General features: G+C 38.3%; 1 protein-coding gene across 10 annotated transcripts in view; it reads left to right on the forward strand.

Moving 5' to 3' along the window:
• C8B (complement C8 beta chain) overlaps positions 1 to 20584 on the forward strand; it is a 56874-nt gene extending 36290 nt beyond the window's left edge. For all 10 annotated transcript variants that reach the window (XM_007480517.3, XM_007480515.3, XM_007480519.3 and 7 more), the window contains 6 exons: positions 5891 to 6131; positions 8556 to 8681; positions 13081 to 13253; positions 15292 to 15445; positions 17724 to 17792; positions 20182 to 20584. In XM_007480517.3, the coding sequence (XP_007480579.1) occupies positions 5891 to 6131; positions 8556 to 8681; positions 13081 to 13253; positions 15292 to 15445; positions 17724 to 17792; positions 20182 to 20327 (909 nt within the window). In that variant the 3' untranslated portion in view covers positions 20328 to 20584. The remainder of the gene's footprint in view (positions 1 to 5890; positions 6132 to 8555; positions 8682 to 13080; positions 13254 to 15291; positions 15446 to 17723; positions 17793 to 20181) is intronic.
• Positions 20585 to 26225: the final 5641 nt, after the last annotated feature.

Here is a 26225-nt window from a genome sequence, read left to right on the forward strand (position 1 = left end):
CTATCCTTAAGATCCTTGGAGTTTTATGATAAGGACTAATAAAAGATGACATTATTTTATATACATATACATATAAACATATAAGTACATGTAGTCACATATATATACTTGTATGTATATATATATATGCATATATATATATATATATATATATTTGAGAGACAGTACAGTGTAATGGATAGAACACTGAACTTTGAGTCAATAAATCCTGTATTCAAATACTGCTTCAGTCACTTCCTTTGTGACAAAGGATAAGTCATTGATCCATTTTGAACCCAAGTTTCCTCAATTACTTTATAGGACAGATATAAGAAGGCACCCCCACTCAATTCTTTTGCATTTTGTGGTAAGTCCACAAGTGTTATACACTGCACATATTTTCAGATTTTTTTCAAAGTATTGATGTCATACCTATTCATTTCCTCTTCCTTCCTTCCTTCCTTCCTTCCTTTCTTTTCTTTCTTTCTTTCTTTTCTTTCTTTCTTTCTTTCTTTCTTTCTTTCCTTCTTTCTCTTTCCTTCCTTCCTTCCTTCCTTCCTTCCTTCCTTCCTTCCTTCCTTCCTTCCTTCTTTCCTCCTAAAACCCCATTTTACAGATGAGAAAACAAGCTCAGGGGAAGTGACTTGACTGTAGTCACCTGGTAAGTCTTAAGCACTTTTGAAAATTGGGGCTCTTCTGACTCCAAGGCCAACACTCTTTCCACTCTACCATACCATGACAATTCCTCTTTGTTTCTCATAAGTGTTTGCTGTTTCCTCTCTAGTTCACTTTACAGATGAGGAAACTGAGGCAAACAGGTCTGAGAAACTTGCCCAAAGTCACATAGCTAGTATGTGTCTGAGGGCAGATTTGAACTCAGAGAGGTGAGACTTGATAACTCTAGGCTCAGTACTCTGTAACTGCTCCTTGTGTCTTATGATATCTCATCATGGCATAGGATCAGCTATTCTACTGCAGAGAGAAAGAGCCCTCTGTACGTGGATGAGGATTTTTTTTTCCATAATAGCTCATGAAAAGTCTCTACTGAAGTGTGGATGGGAATGGGGATTACAATCTGCATCAAGTGCATAGTGCTGGGAAATCACAGATTTTTTGAAGTAATGGAAAATGGAAGAATCCTAAGGGGGAAAAACAACTAGGTATAAGTAAGTTATAAATAATACAACTGGAAAACAATATGAATGAAAAGACAGTCAGTAAGCACTTATTAAGCTTTTTTTTGCCTGTCAAGAAATGTGCTAAGGTTGGGAATACAAGAGGCAAAAGGCAGTCCCTGCCCTCAAGGAGTTCCCAGTCTAATGGAATAGAAAACAAGGAAAGAGTTATGTACCAAAAAGTTATTGATTGGGTAAGTCAGAAATAATGGACAGACAGAAGGCACTAAAATTAAGAGGGTTGGGAAAGGCTTCTGATGGAAGGTAGAATTTTAACTGGGACCTAAGAAGGCCAGGGAGGAGATGAAGGAGGACAGTATTCCAGGCAGAGGGGAAAACCAGAGAACATGCCCAGAGATAGGAAGGAAGGGAGAGAGGAAGGAAGGAAGAGAGGGAGGAAGGGAAGGAGGGAGGGAGGGAGGGAGGAAGGAAGGAAGGAAAGAAGGAAGGAAGGAAGGAAGGAAGGAAGGAAGGAAGGAAGGAAGGAAGGAAGGAAGGAAGGAAGGAAGGAAGGAAGGAAGGAAGGAAGGAAGGAAGGAAAGAAGAGAGGGAGGGAGAGAGGGAGGGAGGAAGAAAAAAGAGAGAGAAAGAGAGACAGACAGACAGACAGACAGACAGACAGACAGACAGACACTAATTAGAAAGGGGGCAGCAGCTACATGGCTCAATGGATTGAGAGCCAGGCCTAGAGACAATAGGTCCTAGATTCAAACCTGGTCTCAGATACTTCCTGGCTGTATGACGCTGGGCAAGTCACTTAATACCCACTGCCTAGCCATTGCTGCTCTTCTGCCTTGGAATCAATACACAATGTTGATTCTAAGGTGGAGGGTAAGGGTTTTTTAAAAATGTAATTGGGAAATGAACATTTTTAGAAAACAAATAACATTTATCGGAGGTTTACTAAGTCAACATGTGATACAAAGGGATCCATTTCCATTTGAGTTTGACAACACTGATGCAAGTTGTAAAAATCCTAAGAAAATTTGGGGTATAATTTGTGAAGGGTTTTAAACATCAAACAGAGGACCTTATATTTGATACTGGAAGTGATAGGGAGCCGTTTGAGTTTACTGAGTGGGAGGTGCTATGATTGGGCCCACACTGTACGAAAATCACTTCAGTGGCCGAATGGAGGATGAACTGGAACAGAGATTTGAGCTAGATCCTCTATCCTCCAAAGCAAGCTATTACAAGAGTTGAGGCATGAGATGATAGGATACTGCACCAGGTAGTGTCAGGAGGTAGTGTCAGAGGAGTGAAGGAGGCATACCTGAAAGATGTTTTAAAAATGTAAACAGAATTTTCCAACAGCTTGGATGTGGGAGGTGAAAGAGACTGAGGAATCCAGGATGACTGGCCCTTGTGAATTTGAGAGACTGGGAGGATAGTGTTGCCCTCTACAATAATGAGGAAGTTTATAAGAGAGAGGGGTTAGGGCAAAAGAGAATGTATTCAACTTAGGACATTTGGAATTTAAACTACTAGACATTTAGTTTAAGATGTCTAAAAGTTACAGATATAAGATTTTTAGTAAGCAAAAAGCTCAGGGATGATAAATAGATTTGGGAATCAGCAGCTTGTAGATGATAACTAAATCCATAGGAACTGATGGATTACCAAGTAAAATAGTCTGGAGCTGTATTGGCAAACCTATGGAATGAATGCCGGAGTGTTCTGCAGGGGGATACTCCCTTCTCCCCTCCTAAGAAAGAGTTGTCAGAGAAGAAGGAGGAGAACTAGAAGAGAAGAGTATCCCAAAAAACCAGAAAGGTAAGCATATCAAGGGAAAGAGAGCAATTGTATTAAAGGCTACATACAAGAGAGGTCAAGAAAACTGGGGATTGAGAAAAGGTCATGGAATTTGACGAATAAAAAAATCATTGGATAGCTTGAAGAGAGTAATGCTAATACTGGAAGCCAGTTTGTAAGGAATTAAGAAGAGTGAGTGGTAGATGGCTTGCTCAAGAAGTTCATCCACAAAAAGCAGAGGAAATAGAGAATGATTGTTAGTGAGGATGGAAGGATCAAGGGAAGGTATTTTAAGGATAGGAGAGACTAGGACACGTTTATAAGCAGTAGAGAATAAGACATTAAAAAGTGATTGAGAGTAAGTGGGAGAGTGGGGATGATGGAGGAGGTGGAATGGAATGGGATCGCTTGTACATGTTGAGGAATTTACTTTGGTAAGGAATAGAGTCATCTCTTCATGTGAATCGAGGTGTAGGAAAAAGAGAGTGGAAGAAGGCATCTGAGTCATGTGATTTGAGAAGAGGAAAAGGAGCTCATGATGTATGGCCTCAATTTGTTTTCTATAAAATGTGAAGCAAGATCCTCAGTTTAGAGGGTATGAGGAGATAGCCATGAGAGCTTTGAGGAAGGATGAAAAAATTTGGAATAACCAATATGCAGAGTGAATTGATAAAAGAGATATAGAAGGATTGCTTAATAGCATCAAGGGCCCTGTTGTAGACGTGTAATTTTAATTTGTGATGGGATCAGTCAGAATAATGGTGGGAATTTCTCCATCTTCCTTCAGCAAGACCTGTGTAGGAAGACTTGTATAGGAAAAATGACAATAAATTGTGGGAATAGCCAGAAACTAACAGGGCACCATGAGCAATATAAGGGACCCAAGAGAAGAAGATGTATAGAGTTCAATAGAGTTGCCAAGGGCTACAATGGGGAAAGAAGGGGGCTATTTCAGAGATGATTACCTGGGAGGGTGAAGGATTGGAGCTTACATTATGAATGAAGAATGGTTTTGGTTTGGGAAGGTACAAGAAGAGGCAAAAAGCCAATAGATTATGACCAGATAAGGGAATTTCTGAGTTCTTCAACACAGAGAAGGTACACCTGTGGTTGACAAAATTATCAAAATATGACCATCTTTATGATTGGTTGAATTGGGGCAGAGAAGTAAATAGAACAGGGAAAGTGAGTTGTCTGAGGAAGTGGGAGGTTAAGGAATTTGGTAAGTGCATTTGATAAATATATAAGGGCAAAATTTGGGGAGGAGAAGATGAGTAAGGTAGAGAACTTATTGAGAAACAAAGGGAGGGATCCTGGAGGAAACAGAAAAGGCTTCCTGCAGAAAATGTGATTCAGGCTGAGTTGTGAAAGATGCCAGGGAAACTAAGAGGAGAGGTGAGGAGAAATAGCCAGAGAAAAGACTTGGAGTCAGATAATGAGTTGGAGAATGGGTTTCATACAAAGAACATCAAGTTGACTTGTTGACTGATAATCCCATAAGGTAGGTACTTATAGTCTACCTTATTTACTGATGGAGAAGCTGAATTTCAGAAAGTTGAAGCCCAATTTCAGAGAGAATAGTAAATATCACAAGCTATGAACCCAGGTCTCCCAACATTACCTTTGAAGCATTATTCATCTCTACCTTCTGCTTCTCTAAGAGAAAGAAGGAAAGGAAGGAGAGAGAGTAGCTAGTTGTTATGATCATACATGATACCTATATTAATTCAATTGAGCTTCACAACTGTGTGAGGTGGGTTCATGGGATCTTATATCTAGACCCGGCAGGTACCTCAGGGGTCAACGAACTCCATCTCCTCATTTTTTACAGAAGAGGAAACTGAGGTCCATTTGTTAAAGTGTCTTGTTCACAACCACAAAGCTAATCAACAGCAAGAGTCAAATTTGACCCCATGTACTCTGACTCCAAAACCCCTATACTTTATGATAGCCTTTAAGAGAGGAGAACAAGGGCAGTAAATGGCAGAGAGTTAGATTTTAGTTTAATAAAAGTAAAATTAAGTAACTTTCTGCCAACTGGAACCTTTTTTGAAATAGAATGGGTTACCTCAGGATTCTTGTAATGGAGATCTTCAAGAGAAATGTGGGACAAGAGGAAGATAGGTAACTCAGTGGATTAGAGCCAAGCCTAGAGATGGGAGGTCCTAGGTTCAAATTTGGACTCAGACACTTCCTACCTAGGTGACTTTGGGTAAGTGACTTAACCCCCATTTCTTAGCCCTTACCACTCTTCTGTCTTAGAACAAATGCATAGTATTGATTCTAAGGCAGAAGGTAAGAGTTTAGAGAGAGAGAGAGAGAGAGAGAGAGAGAGAGAGAGAGAGAGAGAGAGAGGAGAGAGAGAGAAGACTGGGAGATCCCTTGTAATGTTGAGAAGATTTCTGTTTAGGTACAGGCTGGATTAATTAGCCAATAAATTGTTTTCCAATGCAGAGCTTTTGTTGCATAGCTAAGAGGAGTGTGTATAGATTGTTGAAATTGGAATTAAATAGACATTAGGTTCAAATACAATTTCAAATACATAGTAGCTGTGTGAACCTGGATCAGTCACCTAACCTCTCAGACTGTTTCCTTCTCTGTGAAATGGGAATAAAAACAGCACTTACATCATAGGGTTGTGAAAATTGGATGCCAATAACCTACATAAAGTGCTTAACAATCTAATGTGCTTTTTAAGTGTCAACTGGTATTGTTATCCTCTTATGTGACACCCAGCAACCTTCCCCTGCTATGTGAGGGGGAAGAAAGTCAAGTTCAAGTCTGCAAAGACTAAATGGATGCTGGGATATTTATGAGACAGCCAAAGCAGTCCCAGAGGACTCCTCTTCCACAAAGTTGCCTGGAGGAGTCATAAGTGTGATGAGCCTGGTGAAAAAGAAAAGATGGCATTTGTAAAGTTCATTCTGCCTTCCCTCAAACTTACATTTAAAGGTCTGGTTTTCCCCTGTTGGCATTTCACTTAGAAAAGCAAAATTCTGCACGTGCAATGCACCATCGATATTGGACGTTACAAAATGAAATCCAAGTTGCTGATGTTCGATTATGAATTTCTGATGCGCGTGGGCAGGCTGCCCAGTGACTACAGCTATGGAGAATACAGAGACTTCATCCGAGCCTATGGGACACACATCATTTCAGATGCAATCATTGGAGGTGTATATGAGTATGCCCTCATTTTGAACCCAGACGGTATGGACAGTGAAGGTACGGGAACTCGGTTTGAATTTGTGCTGGGATTTACATAGTAATGGGAAAGGGCTGGCATAAAGGAACCAGACCTGAAAGATAGTACTGGGGGTTGACTGATTTTGAAAGCAAACTAGACAATATAAAGAGAAATCAGTTGGTATAGAGAATAATACTAAGAATAATAGCTAACATTTAAATAATACTATAAAACCGCACACAAGTCACCTGGTATGGAGCTTCCCAACTATGAAGTAGGTGCTATGATCACTACCATTTAAAAGAGGAAGAAACTGAGGCAGGCAGAGGTTAAGTGACTTGCTCAGGGTTACACAGTTAAAAAGTCTCTGAAATAGAATTTTTCTCACTCCAAGTCCAATTGTCTACTAATAATAATAGCTAACAACAAACATTCATATAACACTTACTATGTTCTAGGCACTATTCCAAGCACTTTACTAGCTGCTGTAGGAAAAAAAATGTTTCTTCATAATTAATTCCCTGTCATAGTATTATAGATTTAAAGATGTAACATTCCTTAGAGACTCACCATCTTCATTTTGGAGATAAGGAAATTGAGTCACACACTCTCCCCCAATGGCAGTTCAAAGACCCAGCTTTATTCAATGCTTCAATTCCAGGAGTTACTAAACTCCTACTACGTATGAGGCACAAAGAGTATTTTCTTTTGATTTGTTCAAGTTTTACATGTCTAAGGGCTGAATTTGAATTCTAATCTTTCAAAAGTATGTGTCTTTAGCCCTCTGAACTCAGCAACACTGACTCTGGATGAAAGACCCCTTGCTTAGGAGGCTGTATTTGGCAGCCTTGCACAGTGTTGCATTGGAGCAGTTGGCTTCTAGTATTCCTTTCATTTCTACAGTTCTGTAGAATTTTAAGGCAAAGTCTCTTTTCCAAGCCAAACTGGGTCTTTGAAAGTAGGTGACCAGATATACACAATTAAATACAGGTAGGTAGAGTTGGAGGCTGAGCAAAGGGTTTTATAGGTGGTCAGTTCCTAGAAAGGTTCCAAGGTTCCAAGACTTTCTCCAAAGTTGTCTTCTTGATTCTATACTTGGCTTGGCAGGAACCCTGAGACCACATGTCAGGCTATGTCAAGGATTGACAAGCTTATGCTATTCTTTTCTAAGTAGATTCTTTTTGAGACTCAACCAGTTAGCCTTTGTTATTTTATAACTGGAAGGTGAAGTTAAGAATTATAAGGATACTAGTGGTAGTTTTATTTAGAATAGTATAAATTTGGGTTAGTCATATCAGGGAGGATTAGTGTTGCCTGTGAAACACAGAAGAAGCGGTTTCTTGGGAAACTAGGGAGTTTATTTGGATGAATTTAGAATCCCTTAGAATTAGAAATCCTTGTTATCCCAATATATTTCAATAAATATTTTATTTTAATAATAAGAATCACTTTAATGTCCTTGTGCTTGGCCTTGAAGGGAAGTTCAGATTTGAGCTTCACTTCATCACTGAAGATACTTTTGATTACGTCTATAAAATGTATCTGAAAAGTTTTGAACCTGTATTGGCATAGTTTTCCCATCTATTTTTATATAAATTTCCATTATTATTTTTACAAGACCCAGCCCAGGATTGTGTCAGTCATCCAAGGTTAGCCTGGGTAGCAAGGGATCTCTCCACCAGGTGATGAAGTTTATGCCCCAAGAAAATGAGATCTGTGGTAGTGGGGCCATAGAGAAAGGAAGGGACTGGCTGCACTAATGGAATGAATCATGGAGATTTGAAGTCATGAAGAACTCATCAGTATTTAAAGAGGCTTATGAGTCACTGTCAGCACACGTGTCTCTATAATCCATGCTTCTCACAGCTTTTATATTGATCCAGATTGAGTAGAGCTGTCTCCCTGTCACTCTTCCACTCCATAACCCTAGTAGCTCTCCAGTATCTCTAGGAATAAGTGTAAATTGCTCTGTTTGGCAATGAAGGCCCTTCACAACCCACCTCTGGCCCATATTTCTAAGTTGATTATATTTTACTCTCCTTCCTTCTCCTCCCACACACTATGTTCCAGCTAGGCTGGCCAGCTTCCTATTCCCCATAGAGGGCAAAAACAAAGTGTTTTATACTAACTCTCACCCATGCCTGGAATGTACTTTTTATTTCTACATCTTGAAATCCTAAGTTCTCTTCCTGGATCAATCCAATGAATGCTTCTCTTCTTTCAAGAAGTCTTGCTTGCCTGACTCTCTGGGTCTTGGTTCTCCCTCATCTCCAGTCATTGGGTATTTATTTTTCATTTTCCCATGCATGAGAATGCCTCATTCCCTCATGTAGAACATAAACTCCTTGAGGGCTGAGACTATTTACTTTTATCTTTATTTCTGTCATGCCTAGCACATAGGAAATGATTGATAAATGCTGCTTAATTGAAAAGTCTGTTGCTGTATTTTTCCTGTTTTGAAGGTTATACCTTTGATGATATCAAGTCCTGTACTCAGGAAGCATATCACTCTAGTGACATCACCAATAGAGACTTTGTTGGCATGAGAATGGACCAAAGATGCCATGTCCTCTTGGATCAAATAGCAAGTGAGTGTCCGATTGAGGGATTGGCACAATAGGTGGCGGCAGGGTGGGAGGGTCACCTTTTGAAAATGGCCTGTCAAAAGGCTCCTACTCTCACAGAATTCCTTCTCTTCTTTTCTTGTTTGGGACAAAGGAATCTGAGTCAACCTTACCATCTGGCTTCTAGTCTACACTTAACAAATATATAATGTAGATAAAACTGTGTAGACTCTGTCCCCAAGGAATAAAATTGAGGGAGAGGGTAGAGTTTAATTCAGAAGGAGCCAAAAATATTTACAATCCTTCATCACAGCAGAGCAACAAGGCTAATCTATATCCATTTTGAGTTTACTATGGGATATGATAGATATGATACTGATCTAGATCTAATTTCTACTAAACCCTTTCCAGTTTTCCTATTCTGGACCAAAAAGTTATTATGCCAAGTAATGTATATCTTGATTCTATAAAACACTGGGTTATTGAGTCCAATTGCTATGTATTCTTTTTTCCTTCTTATTTTATTTTTACTGTCATATTTTTCTCTTTCCTTATATCCCTAGTATTTGTCCATATTTTAATTTTAGTAAATACTTACCAACTGACTAGATGACTACTCAGAAACAAATTATTTGGACAATTGAGGGCTTATGGTATCATTTGGGCTTTGGAAATATTTCCAAATAGGAGGGAAAATTCCCTCCTCATTACAACTTTCATTATTTTTCTAGAGATTCAAGAACTTTTGTTACTAATAATGAACTGTTATTTTATCTAGGTGCTTGAAATATCTTTTGGTAGTTCAACTGATATATTGCTAAATCTGCAAATTAATTGAGGTAGTATCAACTTTTTTTGCATTAGTATAACCTCAAGAACTATTTGTACAGTTATTTTAGTCGTTCCTTATTTCTTTAAAAAACACAGGTCTTGAGTATGCCTTGGTAAATTGTTTTCAATGAGTAATTTTGAATGACTCTCCTTTCCATTTATGCCTTTTAAATTATTTCACAACTATAAGAACTGATTTTTGAGGGTTTATCTTGTCTTCTGTCAGTTTAGTGGGGCTATTGGTTTTTTCCCCAAGTAGCTTATTTGCTAGTTCTTAAGAATTATCTAAGTAAGCTATTTTGTTATCAGCAAATGAGAATAGTTTTATGTCCTTCTTCTCTTGTTGGCATCATTACAAATAACCATGGGAAAAGTAGGCATCCCTACTTTATGCCTTTATTTATTGGGAAAGTTTCTAGTATTCCAACTTGCATATAACACTATGTATTCTTTTTAAATATATACCTTTACATTTAAAATTAAATTATTTTAAATGATAATTATAAATACACATAAAAATGTTAATTTTTGATTCCTATGAATGAGCTGCCCCACACAGGGAAAAGAGAAAGCTAAACTGAACTTTTAAGAATATCACTGAAGAACCTTACATCACTGGAATCAATCTGACTACAAATATCCCTTTCACATCATGACTTTCCCCATTGTATCACTATATCATAGATTGGCATAAGAAATTAAATGGGAATTTGGGGGGACCTTTGCAGAAGCTGCAAATAGCCCTTGAAGGCCAGCAGATAACAGAAAAAATTTAGAAAGTCAGAAATGCATAAATATATGTAAAGAACTAAATAATATCAAAACATTTTGTCTTTTACATTATAAATATATGCAATTGCTTTTTAAATATTAAAATAAGCAAAAATAAAGTTTGCTAAAAGAGCATGAAAATCAGTGGATGACAAATAAAGACTAGTAAAGATATCTTAATATTGAGCTACATGTAGCCTAAGGCTAAATACTTAACCTAAATTTCACAATAAGGTACTCTAAACACCCCATAAAAGAATAGGAAAAAAAATCAGAATTCTATGGCATAAAGAGAGTGCCAAAAACTTTTACATGGATTTTCCAGATCATAAAGCTCCTTATCCGTAACCCATGATGTGAAAAGGATAGCTGTATTGATTCAAACTTGCTTCTAACTAAAAGAAAATTATGGTGGGAGTGAGCACAAGAAAGATGGTGTCTAGCAAAGTGAAGGAAAGATTGTGAGTCTGAACCCATTGTGACATGAATATCTTCTTGATTTAGGCTAGACTTTAATCTTAATAATAAGCTCTAAAATCAATAGCACACTCATGTCTTTGGAAACCTTTTAGTATACCTTAGCTGACTAACTATATGCATATATATATATGTATATATATATATATGTATATATATATATATATGGAAAGATTTGGAATTTCATTAGTAAAGAGAACTCCTAGCATGGGAACTCTTAGCAGACAAGTTGCAGTTCATCTGTCATTTCTCAGCTCCCTTGATGGTAATCAAATGTTTTTGTTTTTAAACAAATTCTATAATATTCTATTAAATAAATACTTTTAGAGCTATTAAGAAAGACTTAAAACAGAAGATTACTACCAATTGTGAGAATCAGGAAGGACTTCTTGGAGGATATAGTAGGAAAAAGAAGGACAGATGAAATTCCAGGCAGAAAAAATGAGAACAGCCTGATTAAAGGCCCATGGATGTGATTATTCCAGAGGTAGAAATGAATCCAGTTGGGAATATAGAGTACACGGAAGGAAGTAATCTGAGATCAACCATAGATTCAGAGTGAGAAAGAATCTCAGAGACCATCTAGTCCATGTCCCCTCATCTCCCGGTTCAGCCCTTTCTCAATAATTTATCATCTTAGAGAGTCATGCCAGGGTCCCTGAGAAATTAAGCAAGTTGGCCAGGGTCACAGAGCTTGTCCATGTTCCGTAGGACCTGAATGCATGTCTTCCTAAGACCAGTTTTTTATCCAATGTCAATCAACTATCAACATTTATTAAGAAATGAGTGTGTGCCAAGTACTGGACAAAATGTTGAAGAAACAAATCCAAAGAATGAAACGTGTCTTTCATTTTTGATTTTAACTTGATGAGTCATGTTCATTGTTCTGCTACTGCTGAACCATCCTTATAGCCCTGGTATAAATCCAACATGATTATAGTGAGTAATTTTTAGATATAATGCTGTAGTTTTTTGGCAGGATTTTATTTAAAATTTCTGAATGGATATTCATTAGTAATACTGGTCTGTAATTCTCTTTCATTGTTTTATCCTTCCCTATTTTAGGTTATTAGAACTATATTTGTCTCATAAATGGATTTGGTAGATCATTTCCTTTCTCAATGTTTGAGAATAGTTTATATTGTTTAGGTATCAAGTATTCTTTAAAAGTTGGATAAAATTCACATGTAAATCCTTCTAGGCCAGGGTTCTCCAACCTCCAACTTGGCACACCAACTTTCAAAAGTTCACCATTATTAGGGAAGATGCATCTCCATGTCCTTGAGTAACCCTCTATTTCTAGAATTCTGTTTAATTCCAGGGAAAATTTTTAAAACAGTGTCTATTGTGAGTAGAAAGAAAGGGTCACTGTGACATACTTTTTTTTTTATAGAGACCCATCCAAACCTTTCACTTCTCTGTTCTCCTATAGACATCCCCATGGACACCTCAAGATGTGAAAAACTGAGTCATAAAATCAGGATGGAGTCACAATGTGTCCTGTTGACTTTCAGGACCATGGACCAGAACTTAGCCCATTGATTATAATAACAATAGGTTGCAGAGACCTTTTTGGAGACCAGTTTGTCATAGCAATTACTTTTTAAATATGATTATTACCATGGCATGCTAAGAAGTTATTGAAGGGACAGTATTGGAAATTGAAGAACAGGGAGAATCACAATTCTTTAATTAACTATATGACTTTTAAGAAACCATTTGCCCTATCTGAACTTTTGCTTATCTTCTATAAAATGTCTGAGTTGGATTTAGTTTAAAAAAGCAGAATAAAACTATTTTTCAAGTATAGCATTTCTTCAATGGCTACTCAAATCTCTTCCAGTCTTGAAATTTGATGTTTCTTTGATTCTATGCCTAGATGATTTTGAAGGTCTATCCCAGCTTTAAGATAAGTTCTAAGCATAGGTACAATATTATATTTTAGAATGGGGTCTATAATTTTTTAAAAGCCAATCTCTATCTGTCTCTGTCTCTCTATCTCTCTCTATATCTCTCCATCTCTGTCTCTGTCTCTTTCCATCTCTCTGTCCTCTCTCTCTTCCTCCTTCCTTCTATCTCTGTCTCTGTCTGTGTCTCTATGTCCCTGTCTCTGTGTTGTCTCTGTCTCTGTGTATCTCTCTCTCTGTCTCTCTATCTCTCCCTCTCCTTCTCTCCCTCTCTGTCTCTGTCTCTGTCTGTGTGTGTCCCTGTCTCTGTCTCTCTCCCTCTCTGACTCTTTCATCTCTCTCTCTGTCTATCTGTCTCTGTCTCCCCCTCTCCCTCTCCTTTCTTTCTCTCTCCCCTTCCTCTGTCTGTCTGTCTATCTGTCTGTCTCTCCTCTCAGATTTAGGCAAAACTGAAGAAGACGTCCCTATTGTGGAAGATCTGGCTGTCTTCTTACGTGGTGGAACAATACCATCTATCACATCTCTGGCATATAAAAGACTTCCAAATAAAGAGCTGATGGAAAAATGGGGAGATGCTGCAAAATTATTCCCAGAAGTCCTAAAGATAAAGGTAGAGAACATGTTCAATAGCCATTGCTGCCTCTCTCAGAGGCACCAATCCCCTCACTTAATCCAGGTTTGAATTCTCAAACTATCTTTTCTCTCTTTCTTTGACCTGGCCTTCCACATATAATCAGCTACTGGGAGCTAGTGGATCTTCTATTTCACCATCTCTCTTGTCTTCTCCTTCCTTTTTAATATCACGTGTGAATCTTAAAACTGCTCAGACTGAACCTTAGAAGATTTGGTTAAGCAAATTCCCCTATTGTAACAATGGAGGTACTTGATCAGGAATGGATTGAGAACTTTTAAAATTACTCAACACTACTCAGACAGTGCCTTAGGGAAAGATAAAGTTGTAAACTCCTGATGGAACAATGAAAGTCCCCAACTCATACTTATAGTGAAGCTAAAACCTTAAGCTAGGTCTAGTTTTAGACCTAATACAAAAAGGTGCTAACTACCTATAAAGGTTAAATTAATCACTAAAATGTCAAGCAACTTACAAAAGGCAAGCTTAACAAAAGAGGTGTGAAGTTTTAATCTAACCAGAGAAGGTGAGAAACAAAGAAGATGAGAACTAAAAATGGGCAGTCCTGGGAAAAAGCGTCTACTGTGATTGGTAAATGTGAAAATTTAGGGGAGGTGACATAAGGGAAAATTTCTTTAAAAGGAGAAGGATTGAACTCAGTTGGGAAGTTGAGGAGTTCAGTGGAGGCCTGGAGCTTGCTTGAGACAATCTTGTGGTGAGTGATAAAGACTGACTCACTTTCCCTTAGGCTCAGGCCTAGGCCATTTGGCCTAAGTCCTTTCTACTCTTTTCTCTTTCTCTCTCCTTCCCTTAATTCCTTCATTTGTATTAATTAAAATCTCCATAAAACCCAGCTTACTTGGGTATTTTCATATTTGGGGATTTTCCCATGGCAACCACTTATTTTTTATTTAAATCAAGACACTAAAAATTATCTTTACAGTTTGGCTGAAACCTTTACAGTTTTGGCAATTCATCGTCTTGGAAAACCACATTTTTATGGTTACACACTGCTAGCACTTTGGGTTGGTTTCTTATGTCCTCTCAGCTTAATTCCTACAATCTCTCTACTAACTTCCAGCCTCCAGGGTCAACCTTCTTCAGTCCCTCCTGAGAGTCAGGATTTGGTAGGCCATACAGTGTTGGACCTGGAATCAGAAAATCCTAGGTCAAATGTTGCTTCAGACCCATACTACTTTTATGACTGTAAATGAATCACTTAATATTTCAGAACATTGTTTTTCCTCCTCTATAAAATGGGCATAAGAATAGCTGTACAGAATTGTTGTGAAGAAGCACTTTCTATAGCCAGGTCCCAATTAGAACAAGTGAGTCCTGTTAAATAGTCACATTAAGGACAGTCCCTTAACTCCCATTCCCTGGTCCTTACCACTCTTCTGTCTTGAAAACAATCCACAACATTTTTAAAGGATGTTCAATGACCAAACTGAGGGGTTTATATTTGCTCCTAGAGGTAAGAGGGAGCCAGGGAATTTTTTTTTTCAGTAGGTGAGTAATATGGGCAGATTTATGCTTTAAGAAAATGATTCTTTCAACTATGTGGAGGATATATTGGAGATAGATGGATATTTAAGGCAGAAATAGACAGAAAATTATTGCAACATTCCAGGAGAGAGATAGTGAAGGCTGGATCAGGGTGTGTCTGTGTGAGTGGAGAAAGGGAAATCCTGCTCACAATATCCAGCATCCCAGATTGGCTTGTCTATGGAAGCTACTATTTCATACTTTTGATTGAAAGGAAAGTGAATTGTCTTCCTTCAAAAAGAAACACCTGGGATTATAGGACCCTAAAACTATGACTAGAACGAATCCACCAGTCCTCGTTTTACAATTGAGGAAACTGAGGTCAAGGGAGATTAATCCTTGTTTCTCAACTTTTCAAACTAACACCCTTCAGGATCCCCTCATATTTTCTAAGTTTGGCACTCAGCCAATCATCGAATCTTTCCTTTTGATACAAACCTTTTTATTCATTTCCCTCCCCGCACTCATCCAGGTAATTCCTATGCATGAAATGTGGACAGGTCAGAATTTTATAAACCGGTTGCACCTGAAAAACAACATGAGGAGTGCTGTCAAAGAGTACTATGAAGAAACTCACGTCTGTCACTGTGCTCCATGCCTCGGAAATGGATTTCCTATCATTAGAGGTATATTGTAGAATGGATCTCACAGTTTGTTTGTTTTTTTAAACCTTTACCTTCCATCTTAAAACCAATATTGTATATTGGTTCCACTGAAGCAGTAAGGGGACTAGGCAATGGGAGTAAAGTGACTTGTCCAAGTTCACACAGGTAGGAAGTGGCTGAGGCTAGATTTGAAACCAGGACCTTCCATCATTGGACCTGGTTCTAAATCTGCTGAGCCACGGCCTTGCCCCCTGGATCCTATAGTCTTAAAAAATCAGAAAAAAAATATTCCCTACCTAGACACATCCAAAATGCTAAAGGTCTCCTGGCATTAGATGTCTGGTTCCAAAGGTACTCTGAGATTTAATTCTCTGTTTTCCATGATATTCTTTTTAGTTAAGCAGGAAACAGTCTCAATTCCTGCTCAATGTGGTGCTTTTAGAGATTTCCAGAGGATGGCTTCCTTTGCTCATATACCTGATCCCTTTAACCAATCCCCTAATGTTACCCCTTCCCCAAAAATAGCCAGAAAGAATTCCAAAAGTAGAAGGGTTCTTAAGAGGGCAGAATATTTGATCAAGGACATGGAGCTGCCAAAAATCTCCATACTCATCCTTGGAACCATTCTGGCCCTATATCTATTACCTTTTTTTGTGTCATGGATTCCTTTGAGAGGCTACTGGAGCCTATGGATCCTTTCTCTGCTTCCTGTTTTTAAATGCATGCAATAAAAGATCTGTGATGTCTAAGGAAATCAATTACATTGAAAAACAGTTAAAGATATATATAATAGCTCTATATCTATTTATCATCTATCTGTCTATTTAAGTAAAGTTTATGGCATTCAGGTGAAGAATCCCTGGTGTGGGTGATGTAATAATATATCTGTACTGTTGCCCTTCAATGATGCCAAGGTCTCACAGTCATGAGTACCACCTCCACTGGTATGCATGCCTTCTTAACTCAGGGGATTTTTATCCATGTCTCCCATCAATTCTCCATAGATAATGGGCATGATGCCCTGGGATGGTGCTCTGTTTTTTCAACTTTTCATTGGTACCAGAGAAGCAGCATTTGGACTGTCCACCCACTACCATCACTCTTTCTCTATATTCTCTAAATTTCTCTATTTCAATCAACCTTTAATAAATATAACCTTGCTCTCACCGGCAACATCCAATGGCAGCCACATCTCGCTAAAGAAGTGATATCCTCATTCACTTGCTTTCCGTGTACTTATTACGCACCTACTCAATGCTAGGAAACAAATAAGGATCAAAAACAAAGAAATAACTCCTCATTCCAAAAAGCTTTCATATATTGTAGGAAAATGCTTGAAAAATAATAATTAAATCCCAAATATGTACAGAGAACTTTCTAGTGGGATGTACCACCAACTTCAGATGAGGCTACCTATATAAAAGATATAGGAACAACAGAACAATGATCACTAACATTTATTAAGCACCTACTATGGGGAGGGCACTGAGATATATATGATTATGGGAACATAACTTGGAATGGATAGGGACCTCAAGGGTCCATCTAATTCAACACCTACATTTTACAGAGAAGGAAAATGAGACCCAAATTGGTAAGATGATTGCTCCATAAGTCATAAGTGGCAGAACCAGATTTTGGACTTTGGTTCTATAAAAATGAATAATTATAAATAATTATAAAGCACTTAGCTCAGTACTTGTTACAAAGTAGCATCATCTTCTTCTTTACCTCATCCTTTTTCCTCTTCCTATTCTTCTGCTTCTTTCTCTTCCTCCTCCTCCTCCTCTTCCCCTTCCTCTTTCTTTTCCTTCTCCTCATATGTATTTGCATCTGTGTGTAATGTACAAATATTTCTAAAGAAACTTCTTTCCTGCTTCCCCATCATTTCCCCACTCATGTATAGTTGTTTGAAATTCCCATCCTTAGAATCCTTCTATTGTAAGGTATTGGACCTCCCACCCCATCTAAAGATGAGTCTTTGAAAAGAAGAAATGTGTTGTCATTGTTGTGCCTAAGCAGAGAAGACTTCATTCATTTGGTGTCTTAGTCATCTTTCTGGCTGAGGTGGAAAGGGTCTAGGACCAGGAGAGCTTAGCCAGGAAAGAAAGAAAGGAAAGACTGCCAAACTCCAACAGGCTCAGACATTTGTTTCCTTCTCTAGACCTAAGTGAGTTCATTGACAAATATTCACTACAAGTATCCCACAATGCCTTCATCCAAGCAGAGATAGACATAATGGAGAAGTGACTCCAGTATTCCCTGAGGGATCTGACTTTTCATTTTTTTTCTATTGTAGATTCTTACTGTGAATGTCTCTGTGGCATGGGAACCTGTGGAATAAGCTGTGAGCTGGGCACTTCTGAGGGTGAGTAATAACATCTCCTCCCCCACCTATTTCTACCCCTTCCCTGAAACTTCCCATGACTCTCAGGAGGTAACCTTCAGGCTAGTGTCCAAACTCTTTCACTTGTATTTCTATGTTCCTTACCTGCAACTTCAGTCTACCTGACTAGCCAGACTCCTCTAATTCTCCATTCCACACTACCCAAGCCCACCACATGGTAAAATATTGTCTTCTCCAGTTACTCACCAGCCAAGCTTTGATCCTAATTCCATTGGGTTCCTATGATACTCTTGAGTAAGATTATTCTCATTGCCAACCCAGCCATCGGTGGCATGGTCTTAGGATGCATAATGCAAAATGCAATCTTCATAACTAGTCAGATGACCATATAGCTGTTTTGCATTTTGGTCAAAATACACCTAAAGTTTGGTCTTCTCTTCTGACTGCCACTTTCAACAAAAAAAACGTAGGACAATGGACAGAGCACTGATTTTAGAGTCATGACACCTAAGTTCTGAACCTGCCTCTGGGATCTTTACTACATGCATCAGCTTAGGAAAATCTCTTAATGTCTCTGGACTCTTTATCTATAAAGTGATGAAGTCTATATGGATGGACTACTATATAGATGACGTCTATGATCCATCCAACTCTAAATTTATCATCCCACTAATAAAATCCAGGCATCATTTATCTAGGCTCTTCACTTTATGTGAGGCAATTGAGGTTCATTGGGTCCTTCCTATCTCCCAGCCAACTATATTTCACAGGGATGCTGGTGCTCAGCTTACCATAAGGAGGCAAAATCAGTATCACAAAAAGAAGGGACTCTAGAGCAGAGTGAACAAACATACTCTGTGAGGCTGCTACATAGTCTTGGTAGTAGCCTGAATGGGATTAAAATATAACTTAAAATATAATTAATATAATAATAAAATATAATCATGTTTTATAATATTATATATGATATAATTATAGAATATACTATATAATTATATATGCTCATATAATATAATGAAAAATAAACTACAATATAATTTTAAAATATTTTACAAAATAAATAAAAATAGAATAAAACATAGAGTATTTTCATATGCAGTTTTCTGTGTTAGCATATGCCCTACAGCAATCCTTATGTATAGTTTAGTGACTCCTATTCCAGCTGGAAGTTGATGCTTGCCACTGCCATAGAGGACATCCACTCCAACTTCCTTTTGTTTTATTGAGAAGTAAATCGAGTCCTAGAGATAGATAAGGACTCACCCAAAGTCACACAGGGCACAGGTAGAAATTGGCTAAGCCAGGATTCAAACCCAGGTCCTTTGCTGCCTGGTTGAAAGTTTAATTTTTGTTCCCTGATACCACTTCACACAGCACTAGGAATATTGTGAATAGTATTTATACATGTATTTGTGTTAGCTTATATATATATATATATATATATATATCAACACATATTGGTCTCTATATATATGCATACACATGTCATGTAGGTATATGTATACACTTATATAGGTTTATTATAAAATATGTGTTTGTGTCCAGTTACATACATATATCTGTATATGTACACAAATATACAGAGGAGGGAGGAGAGAGACAGAGATAGAGAGATGCACAGAGAGAGACAGAGAGAGACAAAGACACAGAGACAGAGAGACAGAGACAGAGTGACAGACAGAGACAGAGAGAGACACAGGGAAAAACACAGAGAGACACAGAGACAGAGAGAGAGAGAAAGACACAGAGACAGAGTGACAGAGACAGAGAAACAGAGAGAGATAACAGAGAGACAGACAGACAGACAGACAGACAGACAGACAGACAGACAGACAGAGAGGGGAGGAATCTGGATCTTAGTGGACAACACTGAGAGGTGTGACCTACCTAGAAAAACATTGTCAGTATGTGTTCCAGGCAGACTTGAATTCAGATCTGATTGAGCCCAGCTCTCTCTCTCCCGTGCCCTGTTGCCTTTTGTTTCTCTACACTTACACAGAAGGCACCTTATTTCCTTGTCTTTCTAAGTATATATTTATATAGATTATATGCATCTACACATCTATCTTATGAACCATATGAACCTAAGTAAGCCACTTGATCTCTCTCTGCCTCAGTCCCATCATCTGTAAAAACCAGGCTCATAATAGTGTCTGCCTCCTGAGGTGGATGTGAAAATCCAATGAGATAATATATGGAAACCCTTTGCAAACATTAAATTGTTATACAAATGCTATTATTATTCCTACATGTGTTGAAATGTATGCATGCAATATGTATGAAATCTATGACATGAAATAAAACACATCTATATACTGACATGCATAACACACAAGTATGTATAAGTGTGAACATACCCACAGAGGAATAGCATCCCTCTACTGGTTTGCTTTGATCTCTGCCTCCACAGGTGATGCTACAGGGAGCTGGAGCTGCTGGACCAGTTGGACAGAGTGCATAGAAGCCAAGCAAAAGAGAGAGAGGCTGTGTAATAGCCCAATTCCAGGGAGCATCAAGACATGCCCAGGGCGCCAGAAAGAAGAGACTAGCTGCTAGCAAAGCACATGCTCCTGCCCAGCCCCAGGAACCCCCTCATACTCCTGCTCTATAGCTCTTGCCCTTCACTTTTCTGATGGAGGCAGCCAAGATGTGAAGGCCTCCCTGCTTACCCTGCTCTACCTGCAAACAAGCAGATTGGACTTGCCCAAGAGACTAGCATGAGTAGATTTTTTGTTTTGGGTTTGCTTTGTTCTGTTTTTAGAAGGGAAGAGACCTTTATTCATTAAAAATAAACTCACTAGTCTGTATTGCAATCTGTTTTTTATTGGATTTTTTTCAATTACATGTAGAAACAATTTTTAACAATTGTTTTCTGCTATGTTGCGATTCCGATTCTCTACCTCCCTGAGGTGGTGAATACTCTGATAAAATTATATCAGTGCTTTCATGCAATACATATTTCCGTCTTCCTCATGTTGTGACTGAAGACATCACATGTACAATCAAAATCTCATGAAGGAAATAACGTGATGGATGGAATGCTTTGATCTGCAGTTGGATTCCAACAGTTTCTTTGGCTGCGGAAAACGTTTTCTATCATTTGTCACTTGGGGTTATCTTGGAACCTTATTTTTCTGATAATAGTTTTGTCCTTCACAGTTGATCATCATACAATATTTCTGTTGCTGTATACACTTTTCTCCTGATTCTGCTCACTTCACTTTGCATCAGATCACATAAGTCTTTCCAGGTTTTTCTGAACTCACTCTGTTTTGTTTTCCATTACAACCATATACCACCATTTGTTCAGCCTTTCCCCAGTTGATGGACACTCCTGCATTTTCCAAGACTTTACCACTATAAAAAAAGCTGCTCTATGTTTTTCTGTACAAATAGATTGCTTTCCTTTATCTCTGATCTCTTTGGGCTACAGAACCAGTAGTGGTATTGTTGGGTAAAAGGGAGTCCCTTTGGGCATGGTTCCATATTGATCTCCAGCATAGTATCAGTTCACAATTCCACCAACAGTACATCAGTGTCCTAATTTTCCCACATCCCTTCCAACATTTAACATTTCTATAATATATATATATGTAGATAGATAGATAGATAGATAGATAGATAGATAGATAGATAGATAGATAGATATGTTTAAAACCTTACCTTCCATCTTGGAATCAATACTGTGTATTGATTCTAAGTCAGAAGAATGATAAGGGCTACGTAATGGGAGTTAAGTGACTTGCCCAGGATCACACAGCTAGGAAGTATCTGAAGCTGGATTTGAACTGAGGACCTCCTTTGTCTAGGCCTGGCTCTCAATCCACTGAGCCACCTAGCTGTCCCCTGCAATATGTTTTTAACAACAATCTTTTACCAGATATTTACTATATGCATGGACTTGGGTAAGTCCTTCCTTGGCTTCAAATTCTTCATCTATTAAATGAGATGGTTGGTGTTGATGTGCTCTGAGGAACTTTTTAGCTCTAGAGGTCTAAATTGTATTGATTTAATCTCATTAAGTAATATCAACTAATATTACTGAACATCCTCAACAATATCCAACATCCTTGAACTAAATCAAACAACAGCTCATATTTATCTAGTCCTTCAAGGCACGCAAAGTGCTTTTCTATCAATTATCTCAGTGGAGTGTCACAGCAATTCAGTGAGGTGGATGGTCTGGCCATTATTATCTCCATCACAGATGAGAGAACTGTGATCCAGAGAAGTCCACAGACTTGTCTGTAGACATAGAGATAGCTTCAGAGGCAGGAGCCACCTCCTGGTCTTCATGGTGATAGGTCCAAATGTTCTTTGTGGAACCATAAATAAATCTTCATAACCTTTTTGAGCCTCAGATGTCTCATCTGCAAAATGGGGATAATAATAACTATAGTACTTACTTTCCAGGGAAAGTAGGGGAAGATGAAGATCACATGAGATTTCAGATGCCAAATGCTGTGCAAGCCAAAAAGCTCCCTATAAATGTGAACAATCTTGATGGTAGAGGAGAAAAGAGGGGTGGTGGTAGTTAAAAGTTATTATTTCCAACAACACCCTATAAAGCTATAGATTTACAAAATGAAATACCCAGGTGGAAGTGTCCTTAGATATCATCTAGTCTCATGATCTAATATTATAACCATTTTCTAACTCTGGCTAAGAGAAGAAAAGTAACTAGTTCAAGGTCACACAGCATGTTAGTGATAGAATGAGGAATCCTGTGGAAGTCTCATGGATCCTGCTGTAGGATTTTCTCTTTTTTCACCGATATCTCACTAAAACAAATTATCTCCTAAGTCTTGTTTATTTCACCTTTTAAATAAAATCTCTTTAAGTTTTATGCTCTCTCTCTCTCTATCTTTCTCTCTCTCTATCTATCTATCTTTCTCTCTCTCTCTGTCTCTATCTTTCTCTCTCTCTGTCTCTGTCTCTCCCTCTTCTTCTCTCTCTTTTCTCTCTGTCTCTCCCTCTCCCTCTTCCTCTCTCTCTCTCTCTCTCTCTCTCTCTCTCTCTCTCTCTCTCTCTCTCTCTCTCTCTCTCTCTCTCTCTCTCTCTCTCTGTCTCTGTCTCTCTTTCTCTCTCTCTTCCCCCCACCCTCTCTGAAAGTTTCTTTTCAGATTTCCCAGCTTCTGCTGTGACATTGGTGTCATATAGATAACACAACTAGTCCATTCCACCTGATCTCTCAGAAGGACAAACAACTCATCTCAGTATTTCCCATCCCAGACAGGTGTTGAGAAATCAATTGAATTATTCAGTCTTCTTTTAAAGCAGTTCACATGTATTAGAAAGGTTTCAGGAATAGAAATATTGGATTCGTTTCATTTTACCCTAAGAGTACAAAACTAGTAACAATGGGGATATGGGGCAAGAGAGATTTGTAGGGACAAATTTTGGCTCAACCCAAGGAAAATATTCTTAGTGATTAGAACTGTCTCAAAGTGGAATGGCCTACCTCAGGAGATCATAGGGTCATAGGATCATTTGGCAATCAATGTGGTCTTTGACATCATCTTGTCTATCTCCTTCATGTTAGAAATGAAGAAACTAAGGATTAAATAATGTAATTGACCTGCCCAAAGTTACCCATATCACAAAATTGTAGCCTTAGATCTGAAAAAGAACTTAGAGGCCATCTAGGATAATTCTCTCAGGTTACAAATGAGAAAAATGAGGCTCAGAGGGAAGAGAATAATAAGCATTCATGATGCAGCTACTATTTGTCAGACACCATGCTAAGTTCTTTATGAATGTTCTATCCTTTAATCCTCCCAATGACCCTGTGAGGTAGGTGCTGTAATTATTCCTATTTTACATGTGAGGAAACTAAGGTAAACAGAGGTTAGGTGATTTTTAGAGCATCACAGAGTAACCACTGTTTAAATCTAGATGGTACTCAGGTCTTCCTGATTCCTTGCCCAGTACTCTATCCCTTGAACTATGAAGATGAGCTTCAAACCTGGGTCTCTCATTAATTGATGGGTGTCTCCATCTTGAAGCTCTATAGATATCCCCCTTGTGTTACATAGAAAGAAAAGAAATCACCAAGAACTCAGTGATGTGCCTAGTGTTACCTGAATCATAAACTTAGAGCTGGATGAGAAGACTTCCATTCCAACTCCCACATGTCACATATCAAAACATTCAATATCAGGATATTACCATGCAGACCATGTGTCTTGTAGATAAGCCCACTTGATCTAGATTTTAGTTTTGATGTAGGAAATGCTGTATAGCACACTAAAATCTAAAGTATACAAAAGGAGGAAACCAAGGCTATAGAAATGAAATGAGCTGCCCGACATCACATGAGTAGGATGAGACAGAGTGAACCCTAGCCCCTGGATTGCCAGTTAATCACCCTTTCCATTGCATCATCACCGGGAGGCTTCTAAGCAGAGGAGAGCTGACTGCTTTTCAGTTAGGTAGCAGTGAAAATCCTTCAGGGACCGGGCAGCCTGCATGACCTCTGAGATTCCTGCCAGCTCAAAGATGCTGGGCTTCTCCAGGCAGCTTGGCTTCCTCTGGCTGGTTGGTTGGGTATGTTTTGTTTCTTCTTATAGATAATTGCACAGACAGTTTGGGTACCCCTGTCGAGTTAAATATGATTGCATTGCTTTCTGCCTTGATTTCAACAGTCTTATCCAATGACACTCTATCTTTTTCATTATACAGAGGCCAGACCATTTTCTCTATTTATAATCTATCTTCTTTAAAGATCCCCCAGGGACAGGAATGATTGTTCCTGTCTTTGCTATACAGGAAGAAGGGCTGATGTGAGACTTCCATAAAACCGTCAACAGAAAAACACCAAATTAATGTCTAAATCTCAATCAGAGCCACGTTTCTCCTGTGAAATCTATGTCGATGGTGCGTACATTTATTGCATTTAACATAAGTTGTTTAGCCCATTAAATATGGTCTTGAATGGGAGCAAATTGAATTGTGAAGAGTCAGTGTATACCCAGGTGACACCAAAGTACTATCAACATGTATAATCATTCCATTTGTGTTTGTGGTCTGAACTTTCCCTTGTGGCTCTTTTGCACAACAAATATATTTAGAAGGAGGCTAGAGCATCATGTAGATATTAAACAGAATAAGCAAAACCATTAATTTGAAGACAGTTGGCAAATAGTCCTCACCTTGGAGTCCCTGTGAAATCTTCCCAATGGCTGAACCTCCAGGTTTGGCAGCTGGCCTGGAAATTCTGGGTGTGCAACATACCTTGGCAAATAAAAGCTTCAAATCTGACAGTATACATACTCCATCCTTGAAATATCCCCTGAAATACCAAGATATTTCCATTGATGGCCTGTAACCTATGGATAAGCCATTTAATCACTATTGTGTTTGACTTTTAACATAGGGGAAGCTATGTGGTGTACTAGGCAAATAAATGGATTTTGTCAGAAGACCTGGCTTTCAATTGTGGCTATGCTACTTATTGCATGCATGACCTTAGAGAAGTCACTTCTCCTTTTACTTTTGTCACATTAAGTCAGCTCGGTGTTGCAGTAAAATAATTTAGCTGGAAGTCAGAAGATCTGCTATTAAATGTTGGCTCTATAACTCATTTTACTGTTCTGTTCCTCAGATTTCTCTTCTACAAAAATGAGGGGATTCTCTAACCCCAGGCTATCGCTTTCTGAAAAGACTTGGACAGGCTGAGACCTTGAGCTAAATCTAAGAAAAGGTAATTTATTTTGAATGAATGTAAAGTTTGACATTTGGGTTCAAACAATCAATTTTAAAAGTTATGATGACGTTGTGAGGCAGTGCTTCACTGAAAAAAGTCGAGGCATAGTGGATGTCAGACCCAAGAGTGAGACATTCAGCAAAAAATTGACTGTGAACCTGACAGCTTTGTTAAGAACATTCTAGTGTCCAAGAATAAAAATGATGGCATGAGCTTTTTCTTCCATAGTCAGATCACACCTGAGGTATCGTGTTCAATTTGGCATCCTCCTTTTAATAAGGATAATTATAAACTTTAGAGTGTCCTTAGCAGGACAATCATGGTAGTGAAAGGTAGATACATATAGACAGATACAATATTTCTTAAACTTATTATGTGCCAAACTTTGGATCCAAAGCATGTATTATAGGGATCAGTTGAGATAAATGGGGAAGATTAGCCTGGAGATGAAGAGATACAATAGATTTGATCACAATTTTTAAAAATGCATAAAGCTTTTCCTGTGCATGAAGAATTTATCTTATTCCATAGATCTCCAAAGAAAAGAATTGTCTGATGGAGGAAGATTATAGGAAGTCAAGCTTAATTGAAACACTAGAGTCTCTCATGGAACCAGAGAGCAGTGAAGTGACTCATTGAATAGAGAGTCAATCTTAAGACAAAAGGTCTTGGGTTCAGATCTGACCTAAGATACTTCCTAGCTATGTGATAGTGGGCAACTTGATTTGCCTAGCCCTTACCACTCTTCT

Source organism: Monodelphis domestica, chromosome 2 (genome assembly GCF_027887165.1).
Source record: "Monodelphis domestica isolate mMonDom1 chromosome 2, mMonDom1.pri, whole genome shotgun sequence".
NCBI classification, from domain to species: Eukaryota; Metazoa; Chordata; class Mammalia; order Didelphimorphia; family Didelphidae; genus Monodelphis; species Monodelphis domestica.